The sequence below is a fragment of the Mustela nivalis genome, assembly GCF_964662115.1.
Source record: "Mustela nivalis genome assembly, chromosome: 5".
In the NCBI taxonomy this organism is placed as follows: Eukaryota; Metazoa; Chordata; class Mammalia; order Carnivora; family Mustelidae; genus Mustela; species Mustela nivalis.
In genome coordinates, this window is record NC_139024.1 from 98,072,085 (window position 1) to 98,084,313 (window position 12,229).

At 41.8% G+C, this 12,229-nt stretch overlaps 1 protein-coding gene across 2 annotated transcripts in view; it reads left to right on the top strand.

Moving 5' to 3' along the window:
- Positions 1–10,445, top strand: part of FBXO9 (F-box protein 9) — a 43,476-nt gene extending 33,031 nt beyond the window's left edge. For both annotated transcript variants that reach the window (XM_082729383.1, XM_082729384.1), the window contains 2 exons: positions 1,386–1,537; positions 9,842–10,445. In XM_082729383.1, the coding sequence (XP_082585509.1) occupies positions 1,386–1,537; positions 9,842–9,950 (261 nt within the window). In that variant the 3' untranslated portion in view covers positions 9,951–10,445. The remainder of the gene's footprint in view (positions 1–1,385; positions 1,538–9,841) is intronic.
- Positions 10,446–12,229: the final 1,784 nt, after the last annotated feature.

A 12,229-nucleotide genomic window follows, 5' to 3' on the forward strand; every position in this document is an offset into this window, starting at 1 on the left:
AACCCAATTCAGGGTTCGATTCCAGGACCCTGAGATCATGACCTGAGCTGAAGGCAGAGGCTTAACCCACTGAGCCACCCAGGCGCCCCTTGCCTAATACTTTTATAATTAATATGGTTTTCAGATGTTTTCCTTGTATCAGATCCTCCTCTCTTCCCTGGCATCATGTGTTAGTTAGGGCAGGGTTTCATTAGAGTCCCTTCACCTTGTGGCCGCTGGTGGCTGGCTTCTCTGCCTGCCTCGGGTAGACTCTGGGGATCTGGGGCAGCTGTCTAAGGAGCAGAGGTAGCTGCTGTGGCTGTGGCTGTGGCTTTGGCCATGAGTTTCCTGAGGGCAGAACTGGGGAGTTGTGAGGCTCTTGTTTAGGTCTTACCTTATAAAAGGGTATAGGAACTCCTATGTTGAGTACCAGTTATCTCTTCAGAATATGGTAACAGTGAGGGCGCCTGGGTGGCTCAGTGGGTTAAGCCGCTGCCTTCGGCTCAGGTCGTGATCTCAGGGTCCTGGGATCGAGGCCCGCATCGGGCTCTCTGCTCAGCAGGGAGCCTGCTTCCTCCTCTCTCTCTGCCTGCCTCTCTGCCTGCTTGTGATCCCTCTCTGTCAAATAAATAAATAAAATCTTTAAAAAAAAAAAAAAAAAAGAATATGGTAACAGTGAAACCATGGATAGTGTTGGCATTCTTGTGTTGTTAGCACCAGTATTTGCAAAAGCGTGATTCTAATGAACCTTGTCCACATCTGTTTCTTCATTGACTCTTTTACTGTTATTGCAAAAGGTAAGTTTCTGCTCCATGCCGCTTCTGCATCTTTCACCAGTTTATCACTTTGCCTCTTTAAAAATTCCCATATTTTCAGTAGAAGGAAATACTAGGCTTACATGGAAAAGAGAAGTTTTTATTTCCAACTCTGCAACTGCTGTATAATTTTGGTGAACTTGTTTGACCTCCTGGGGTCTTCATTCTTTTTTTTTTTTTTTAAGATTTTATTTATTTATTTGACAGAGGAAGATCACAAGTAGGCAGAGAGGCAGGCAGAGAGAGAGAGAGAGAGGAGGAAGCACTTTCCCCGCTGAGCAGAGAGCCCGATGTGGGACTCGATTGGGGTCTTCATTCTTTTAGCCATTAAACAGCAGTGTACAGTCATACTTAACACTTGGGGTGGTTGTGTTGAGTACCTGAGCCGATGAAGGAGAGAAAACCTTGTTTTTAGAGGGCTTACCATTTTTCAGGGCACTCATCCACCTTCTCATTTGATACCCAAGACCCCCCCTGCCGTGTGCAGAGAAGATGTTACTTTTACTTTACCTTTGCATGATAGGTGCCTGTCATAGTTTTATGTATCACTGAGGGGGGTTCATGATAGCTCACACACTTTTTCTTTTATAGAAACCACTTGACTACAAATACAGATATTTCCGTCGCGTCCCCGTACAAGAAGCAGATCAGAGTTTTCATGTGGGGCTCCAGCTGTGTTCCAGTGGCCACCAGAGGTTCAACAAACTCATCTGGATCCATCATTCTTGTCACGTCACGTACAGGTAGGTGAATGTAGTACAGATGCCAAAGCTGCACAATAAATGTGTACTTCATATCAGGCTCAGCAAACTCTGATTTGAAAGCCCTCAGGGTTAACGTTCTGTTATGAAACCACTTTACGTTCCGTGATGTTACATTAGAGTATTACAGGGCCCCTGTAGACGCCTCCAGAGTTTGCTGTGCTCTAGGTAGAGAGCTGTCAGTGTGATAGTGGCACCACAGAGAGTCCCTGGCCAATGACTGTCTTTTCTGAGGAGTCTGTCAGGCACGCAGAAGAGTGGAGCAGGAGGTGGTGCTCTCCCCAGTGGCCATGGGAATAGGCATGGGAACAGGTGCCACCACTTTGGAATTAGAATGGTACTGTCACCTTTATGCTGTCCATGTGTTATCCTCATTGACTTACTCAAGGCACTTTTAAAACCTCAAATCTTTTTTCTTCTCCAGTGCTTCACTCTTACCATTTTTTTAAAAACTTTTATTTCCATTTGGTTTACCCTCTGGGATTATACACTGATTTTAATAAAATTGTAGCAAGGAGGATATGTCTTCTAAAAGGATGTCACGTATTCCAAAGCCAAATCTATTAGGTGTTTCCTAAAGCTTTTTGTGTTCAGATTTACCTGTAAGGAGTAATTAAGGAACACAACAATGTGTGTGAGAAAGTATAGAAGTAAGTGAACCATCAACTTGTGTGGATAGTGAGGTTTGCTGTTGTCAGGTTTGAAAGAATATTGGTGTATGATTGATGGCTCTTGCTTCCAAAATGGAATCCAGAATTCTTGGAGACAAATTTTGAGGTCACCTTCTATTAAATCTACTTCACAACCTTAGCCACAGGGTTGAAAACTTTCTGTGGCTTATTTCCATGCTTTCCCCACTAGTATGAAAGGTCCTGAGAACTGAGAAAGCATTTTTTTTTTTCATTCTTACCTAGCAGTCATATATCTCCTTTTTGTTCCTCTTAGTAAACCATGCAGTGGAATGTTCTGTTTTCTTCTCATAGAAAGAAATCAAACCCAGCAGAGTACCAAATAAATAGAAAGCATCATGTTTTAGGAGAAAGAAGGACATTTTTATAGGTGTCATTTGTAACTGCTAATGCTCACATTGACTTCCTTACTCTATGTATAAAGTTACTTGAATTTTCTTCCTTTTTATTTATCTGTTTGGGGGACAAAAATGAAAGGCTGTAGTAGTATTACTTACTATCTACTTCCTCTCCCTCTCCCACTGGGATGATGCTGTTGATCATGCAAATATTAAGTCACTAAATTCTATTTTAGGATTATAATTCTTTTTAAATTACATTTTAACAAGATTCTTAAAATGTCTGTAGTGTTTTACTTATTAGCATTCCTAAGGAATCTTTTCAAAGGATGTAATCAAAAATATCACATTTTTTAAAAAAGATTTTATTTGAGAGGGGTGGAGAGCAGAGGTGGGCAGAGGGAGAGGGACAAGCAGAATCCCCTCTGAGCAGCTTAATTACCAAACAATGAAAACAACATAAATCTCCAACAGAAGGGGAATTACTGGGATACCTTGGTGGCAGAGTTGGTTAAGCGTCTGCCTACAGCTCAGGTCATTATCCTGGGATTGAGCCCCGCATCAGGCTCCTCATTCAGCGGGGAGTCTGCTTCTCTCTCTCCCTCTGCCCCTCCTCCTGCTTGTGCTCAGTCTCTTCAAATAAAATCTTTTTTAAAAAGGAGGGAATTATTAGGGAAATTGTGGTACAGGCAGACAGTGAAAATTTTATTTAATTGTTATTAAATAAATTATTATTAAATTACTATTAAATACTTGTCAAGAGTAATAATGTAGGAAAATGCATCTGTCAGAATGCTAAATGAAAAGCAGGATTACTGATAGTAATATGTTACTGATAGTAAACACAGATACCCACCTCCTGGCTCAGCGAAGAGATAATCAAGAACAACTTTGGCTAGAGAGTCCAGGGGTCTTTGTGGTGCGCAGCAGATTTTGCAGTAATTTTGAAAATTGGTCAGAGCCTCATTTATATGTATCCCTAACTAAGGAAATTGGGACCTCTGAAAAGGAGTGAATATGAATCGTAAATGTTTCCTTTTTAATTCAACAACATAAATTTAGGAGATTCTACCAATGATGATCTGTTAATTTTGCTTGTGAAAAGTTAGAAGCACAGTTAGATTATCTCCTAGCCTGAAATAAAAGATTGTTTTAAATTCCAGAGGTTATACTCCTCCCACACAGTGGCCTGAAAGATACAGATGAGGGTGTTTTCTTTCCAGGCCAATGCCAGAGTGAAGGAGAGGGAAAGAGAAAGGGCTTACATTTAGTCAGCGTATGAAGTCCATCTGTCATCCGGGGTGGAAGACGATTGCCTCGAAGTTCGCTACTTCTGCTTGTCCCTTTGATGTGTGGAGGTCTCTAGCATCTGTACAGGACCAGGTGTCGACTGGAGCCTTTTCTGTGTGATGTGTATTGGGCTTCAGTGTCAGTGGTCAGGAGCACCTGGAAAGGTCCTTTTCCAATGGGGCTGGAGGGTGGTTTTCCCCTGGCAGTGTTTATACAGTCACCAAACTCTAGGCTATGATCAACAGGTTTCTTTGAATTGGGATCCAGGAAAGCTTCTTGAATCTATGGATGACAGGCTTGAGCATAAGACATTAAGTAGCTGGTCACACGAGCATGAGACGCCAAGGGATCAGAAGGTTGTGTATTGATAGAATTCCAAGAAGCTTGTAAGGTTTTCGTTGAGGCTCATGTGATTTGGAAATATAACCCCAAGTGGGAAACACAGTTTTAAGTCTTTTTTTTTTTTTGGTTGGTTTTTCCTATGAGGACATCAGTCTTACAGTAGGGGAAATCTCAACCCATCTAGAAGACATACATAAAAGAATAAGAAGCTAGGAGAACCTGGGTGGCTCAGTCGGTTAAGCCACTGCTTTCAGGTCAGGTCACGATCCCAAGGTGCTGGGATTGAGTTCCGCATCGGGCTCTTTGTTTAGTGGGGAGCCTGCTTCTCTTTCTGCCTCTGCCTGCAGCTCTGCCTGCTTGTGCACTCTCTCTTCTCTCTGACAAATAAATAAATAAAATCTTTAAAAAAAAAAAAAGAATAAGAACCTATTGATCACCCATCCATACTAAGTGGCAGTTGAATGAGGTTCAGCTGCAAGCATTCAAAGGATCCAGAGGGCAGACGTTGGAGGCCTCTGGGAACAAAATTAGGTTATGGGGGTGGGGCATGGTGAGTGGTGGTGACCAAACAGGTCAGACATTAATGGTGGAGTGTTTTTGTATTTTCACAAAAGTCTATCAATGTCTGCTTATAATTTGAGTCTTTGTCAGTGTGCTGTGATGGGTGAAGGAATACACAAATTAAAATGTAGGATTTGTCAGGGAGCGAGGAAGAACCGGGCCATCCTGGGTTTCCGTGTGTGTTTAATTTGCAGTCAGTGCTCACTCATTTCACTGTCTTTGGTTCAGAAGCAGGCTGTTGGCAAGTCTGCTGATGGGGGGCCATGTGTGTGGACGCAGGGTGGACATGAGCCACTTGTGCCACAGAGAAGGCTTAGTATTCACTTAACAGCGAATAAGCCTCAGTTTAACAGGTCCTTTGAAAGTTTGTCAGAATTTTCTAAAAAGGTTTTAAAGCACTTGCCTTAAAAGTAGGATTATAGATTGTTTTAAAGGAATTTTTTTTTTTTAAAGATTTTATTTATTTATTTGACAGAGAGAGATCACAAGTAGGCAGAGAGGCAGGCAGAGAGAGAGAGGAGGAAGCAGGCTCCCCGCTGAGCAGAGAGCCCGATGCGGGACTCGATCCCAGGACCCTGAGATCATGACCTGAGCTGAAGGCAGCGGCTTAACCCACTGAGCCACTCAGGTGCCCCAGGATTATAGATTGTTTTGAAACTGTAGTCTTACCAAAAGCAGACCAAAGTTCAAGAAAACTTTGTTTTAACAGAGAAAACTAAATTCTAATTTTGTACTATCTTTCTTTGTATTGAAACTCATTTTTTAAAAATATATTTTAATCTTACCCTGTCTGATCACACGTTAAATTCCTTTTTAAAGATTTGTTTCCACAAACCTTTTACAACCTCTTTTCTACGTCCCGATTTTGTCTTTTTTTTTTTCCTTTAACAACCAGCTTTATTTTAGGACAAACTTATTTTCTTTATCCTTAGTGGAAAAGTATATCCCTTTTTCTCATACTTTATTTTATGGAAAACATATCCTGCTTTCCTGGCATACAAAGATATTAGAATTCTCAACCTTTAAAAACCTTAATTTCGGGACTCCTGGGTGGCTCAGTTGGTTGAGCAGCTGCCTTCAGCACAGGTCATGATCCCAGGGTCCTGGGATCGAGTCCCACATCGGGCTCCTTGCTCGCCGGGGAGCCTGCTTCTCCTTCTGCCTCTGCCTACCATTCTGCCTGCCTGTGCTTGCTCTCTCCCCCCTTCTCTCTCTGATAAATAAATAAAATCTTTAAAAAAAAAAAAAACACCTTAATTTCTAGGGGCGCTTGGGTGGCTCAGTGGGTTAAAGCCTCTGCCTTCGGCTCAGGTCATGATTCCAGGGTCCTGGGTCTCTGCTCAGCAGGGAGCCTGCTTCCCTTCCTCTCTCTCTGCCTGCCTCTCTGCCTATTTGTAATCTCTGTCTGTCAAATAAATAAAATCTTAAAAAAAAAAAACCCTTAATTTCTAATGAAAGCTAAGAAATGAGCAATTTTGAACTGTTAAACTAGCGTTTTTAAAAATTCACTTACTTGGGAATACATTTTAAAATTTCTTGAAGCGCGCAATGTTTTATATGTTTCAGTGTAGCATTAGCATTTTTAAATCTTTTAGTTTCTCTGTAGTATGAAGCCAAAAGTAGATAAACCTATGTTTATTAATGTTTTAGTACTTTATCTTATTTGGAAATGATGTAGATATTTAATGCATTTAATTTAATTCATCATTTAACCTAACTCCGTTTAAGGTTTTAGGCTATTAAAAAAAGTTTGGGAAAACGAAGTAGACATATATTGGCAAAAAATCTCATTTATAAACTTTTGTCTTGCTTAGCTTTATTTGTCCTGAATTATGTTTAGATTACTACAAACACTTTGTCTAAAGCGCTAGACAAAGTCTGCCATTCTCCTAAGCTATTATGTTTTGTATGTATACATCTTAGAGAACGTGAATTTATATGGCTAGTAAACTCAGGTAGAATAAGTTTAATATTTAATGTTGATAACTAAAACCATGTCTGTTAATTAAACCATCAGCGATAATCTAGCTTTTATATCATATGTTTTCCTGGATCACATGCACTTAACCATTTGGGTTAATCTCTGACTTTATGATTTTCAGAATGCCCGTCCAATACAGGCACTTGCCTTCAAACCCGCTAAATAGAGCTTTTACAAATTCATTTTAGCAATATCATAAGTGGAAAGTACCACATAACTAACAGACATGTATAAACACATGTGAACAGGTTGGATCAGAGACCTTATTGCTGGTTTTGAAAATCCTGCCCTAAAATAAATGCAGGATTTATCAAAGTCGATGTACGTTTGTTTTCCTGGCCACGTGGGTAAAGATTTTCTTTATATACATCAAGTTCCAAATGACTTTGCCCATTTCGTTTTTTCTTGATAAGAATCATCTCCTTAAAATACAAAACTTAAAGAGATGGACTAAGGAATTCTTGGAGAAGACCAGGTAGAACATTGAACATTTAGATTTAAAAAGCACAGGAAAAAATGCAGGCTCCTACAAGAAATTTGGTTTCCAAAGGCCAGTAATGTACAAGCTGTCTGAGGTGAGCAGGGGACATTTTGGGATTGGTAAAGGAATAGGGGAATTTTTGGTTGCCTGGAGGGCTACATTGCTGGTTTGTAAAGATGTGTTAACACAGGACGACTGCTTTCATTCAGTTCAGTCCAGACAACTGGTTTGTCGAACTTACATGGCATCAGAGCTTGCTGCAGTTGTCCAACTGTAGTATCCTCAGTTTGCTTTTTTCCCCTCTGGGTACATCGTTGTAACTTTATGTATTTTTGGCAGTATTGAATAGATTCTGTTGGGTAAAAAAGATGGATCAGCAAGGAGGGTACAGAGGATATCAACTTCCCTAGAAAATCTACAATCTAAAATCTAGAATCACTCACAATGATGGCCAAAAGACAGAACCAACAACCTGCCTGTCCCAAGCAGGCAGAAAGCCAACCCAGTTGTGCAAAACCAGATAAACAGGAAAGACAGTAGCTGTCCCTGGGAGAGAAGGGATCACTAACCAGTGGGCCTGGGTTTAGAAGGGAAGGACAGTGTGATTTTATTTTCTGTTTGACTTGGCAGGCAGAGATTTGGAACAGCAGACTCTGGTAAGAATTTTCACCTTTTGCTGGCTTCTGCCAGTTTGTCCAGGATCCCCTCAGCACGACCTGGTCTCCCCTTGACTGTCTAAGGAATGATGTAGCAGTTATCAGAAAATCCCTCAGCTTTGTCAGCTCTGGCAGGGGCTCATATGAGGGCCCTGTTTAGAAGGCAGATAACAGGATGTCTGTAAGGCCCTTAACTTGGCAGAATTTTGTTGATGTTTATGTAGTCTTTTAAAATTCAGATGAGAACGAGTACTCAGTCTTACAGTCTTGTTATAGGTACCTACGTTTTTCTCTTTTTAATTTTTAACTTTTTTGCAATAAAACCTTTCAGTGAGGGATGCCTGGGTGGCTCAGTTGCTTGGACGACTGCCTTCGGCTCAGGTCATGATCCCGGAGTTCCCGGATGGAGTCCCGCATGGGGCTCCCAGCTCCACAGGGAGTCTGCTTCTCCATCTGACCTTCTCCTCGCTCATGCTCTCTCTCACTGTCTCTCTCTCAAATAAATAAATAAAATCTTTAAAAAAAAAAACAAAAAAACCTTTCAGTGAAACTGTTTTTGGAATTTTGAAACTTTTTGGAGGTGTCTGCATGCCACATGAAATGGGTATCCCATTCTGTTCAATTGAGAACCTGTGCTTTCAGGTCTCATTCTTAAATGATCTTACCTAATTGGAACCTTCCATGTAACAGCCATTGTACTTCTAGGTCATGATCTTCTGAGGGCTCCAGCAGGACGCTAGTCACAGAGTCAACCCACATCAGTCTATTTTGGGACCTTGTGGTTACCAAGCCGAGTTCCTCAGGACACAAAACAAGCTTAGGAAGATTTTGTCATTTTTGCTAGATACCTGAAACTTCTGGGACTGTAGTTCTTAGACATGAAATAAGCAGGTGTGCCAGAAGGTGGCATACTTGACCCTTCAGAATTTAGGGACCCTCTGAGCTAAACGATAACCTGAAAGGGATGTGCTGTGGGGCTGGGGGTGGTGCGTGTTTCGCAGGGTACCTTGTGCCTGGGAAGTTTCTGGAGATTGGTAGCTGACCTAGTGCCAGGCTAACCTGTTTCACGATCAACTTACCTATCCCAGCAGTCTTCTTGAGGTTTTGAGCACTTGTAACAGGCCTTAAATGCTTGACCCATCCCCACCAATTCTTGCGGCTTTTTGGTCTCCAAGATCCCCACTAGCGATAGGCTGTACAAGCCATCCTGCCTTGTAAAGGGACACCACGTAGCTGGGGAGCCTGAGTGTCAGCAGTGATGACAAAGAACCCATAACCGAGAGGAACTTACCCATGGCCCTCAGAATGGTGAGAAAGAGTGAACTCCAAAGGTTCACAGGTTCCACGCCTATGTTTTCTCATCCCCAGGCGCTGCCGCAAGTTCACTTTGGATCCTGTTGCTGCCACCAAATCTGTTAAATGACAAAAATTCAACCAAGTAAATTTTAATTGTCTTATTGGCTTTAATAAACAAGTCCTGAATTGGGCAGCATCCCATCTAAAGGGTACAGAGGGGAGCTCAGAGGAGTCGCACAAACTTGGAAGGTTTTTATAAAAGGAGGGTAGGGGCAGGAAGGATTGTTTCAGGCTGTGCTGCTTTCCCTCAGAGGGAGGAGCAGGGAGTCGTACCATGCAGGCTACCTCATCTTCCTTCGCAGGGTGGAGAGGGCCCATGTGGCAGACACATGGATGCCCATCAGAAGATTCCCGACTGATTTGAGAATGCATTTAGATTAGGTATTGGGCCCTGGTTTGGGAACTGGGTCTAAGTGACACAATTTTAGGCCTGCAGTTTTCTCTTATCATGCTGCTATCATTTTTAGTTTACTGAGATGAAATAAAAATATAAAAGACTAAAGCGCCAGATAAGTTCTCCCCTATAAATATGTAAGGATTTTAAATAAGTTGAAATTTCCTTGTAACTGGTAATTTTGTGCTTTCTTTCCAGATCAACTGGTGAGACTGCAGTTACTGCTTTTGAGATTGACAAGATGTACACCCCCTTGTTCTTCGCCAGAGTGAGGAGCTACACTGCTTTTTCAGAGAGGCCTCTGTAGGGCCTCACATCCAGTCCTCGTCACTGTTGCATGAATAAAAGTATATAGAGCAAAAGAGCACCTAAGTTATAAATGTACATATATATATATGGAATTGGAACTTATTTTACATTGTTAGAGTTCTTTTAAGAAGAGTATAAATTGATTATTTTTTTTATTTAAAAGGGATAGTTGATACTTGGGGTATTTTGTTTCGAAATTAAGAAGTTGAGATTACAGGTTGTTCAGGCACATTATGTTGTGAAAAATCTTCAGATGAGCTTTAAATCATGTCCTTTTTCAAGAGGATTTCTGAGCAGAATTCTGTCCCACAAGTCTCCTTCCGCCTGACCGTCCTGGTATTTAATTGCTTCAGGGGAGGGCTCCCCTGGGTCAGCATTTCTCTCACGCATGACATAGTGTCTTTGCATTAAAGGCTCAAAATGTGAAAACTTGTTCTGAATTTGTTTGAGACTGTTTGACCAATAAAAATAATAAACATTTCTTTCAACAAAATGCCTTTGGATGGCCTTCCTTACACATCAGAGTAAAAAACAGCCCTGTGGTAGCCAGCAAAAGCTTAGGAACCTGCCTCTTTTCTATCCATGGTCTCTGTAGCTGCAGACTGTAGATCTCCACACCCCAGCCGAGAGCCCTTCAACAAACTCAGTTGGGTATCTCTGTTCCTCAAAGAACACAGCAGACGATCACGTCAACCCAGTCCCCACTATATCCAGATTTCAAACAGAGAGAGCGCCAGCCCCTGAGTGTGCTGTGTTGCCTCCCTAGTGACGATGCCACTGCTGTGTGGTCTCAGAGTTGGCGCCAGGCAGCCCTCTCCCAGAGTCCGCTCTCTTCTAGGTGATTCAAACACAGCTAGAGTCAAAGACGCACACACTTAACAGAAATCAGCAGCTGCAGCCACAGCTGCTTTCAAGTTCATGTGGACATTAAAAGATGAAGATGCCTCCTGGGGCACCTGGGTGGCTCAGTGGATTAAAGCCTCTGCTTTCGGCTCAGGTCATGATCCCAGTGTCCTGGGATTGAGCCCCGCATCAGGCTCTGCTCAGCAGGGAGCCTGCTTTCCTTCCTCTCTCTCTGCCTGCCTCTCTGCCTACTTGTGATCTCTATCTGTCAAATAAATTAAAAATAAAAAAATAAAATAAAAGATACCTCCTAAGTTCCTGCAATTTGATATGGGAAAGGTCTTTTAAAAAACTAATGCATGTTATGTTTAAGGTGAAAACCAAACATCCCAGAGTATGTTTGAAAAGAAGAGACTCCTACTTCAACTGGCTTTTTGTAGTCATCTGAGAAATGGTGTTTCCCTCAAGTTAGGCTTTTTGCTTTCCTCCCTGTTTTTAAGGTAAGGTGGCTCTTCATGTGACCAGCAGTTTTGATAATGCAAGTTAAAAGGACTTTTGATTAGGACCTTGTCAAATACAGCTAGAAAAGAATTTCCTACGGAGAGTGGGAATCGAAGATTTTCTTGTTTGGCCACCATGCCTGGATTAGTCAAGACCTGCCGCAAACAGCCAGTGGGTACCAAGTTCAAAGCTTTTCTTGTGCCCGCTAAAGCAACTCTTACATCTTTAGCTTGAAGCTGAAAACAGTATTTTTTAAACTGTTTTCTGTACAGATTTTAAAATTTTATTTTTAAATATTAATTTTAGAGTGCAGGGGAAAGGGTCAGAGGTCAGAGGGAGAGAGAAAATCAAGCTGACTCAGAGCTGAGTACAGACCTTGATGGGGGGGGTGTCTCTATCTTATGACCCTGATCATGGCCTGAGCCGAAACCAAGTCAGACACCTAACTGACTGAACCATGCAGGTGCCTGCCCAGCACATTCAGACTTTTTTTTTTTTTTTTTAATATTTTATTTATTTATTTATTTGACAGATCACAAGTAGGCAGAGAGAGAGGGAAGCAGACTCCCTGCGGGGCAGAGAGCCCGATGTGGGACTCAATCCCAGGACTCTGGATCATGACCTGAGCCGAAGGCAGAGGCTTTAACCCACTGAGCCACCCAGGCGCCCCCAGACTGTTAAAACAAATGCAATATACACTTATTTTGAGAATATTAGAATATACAGAAAATCAAAAAATACCCAAAAACACACCCAAAGATAACTAACCAGAAGGAATTTTTGCCGTGTAGCCTTTTTCTACTGTTCTTTGCAAATCCTGCCACAGAAGCCTTTCAACTTCAGGAATGTCCTTCCTTTGCTCTATTTGGACATTACAGAAGCCAGCAAGTACCAGGGGAAGCTGACAGAGCAGTAGGTACAGTCACTCCTAAA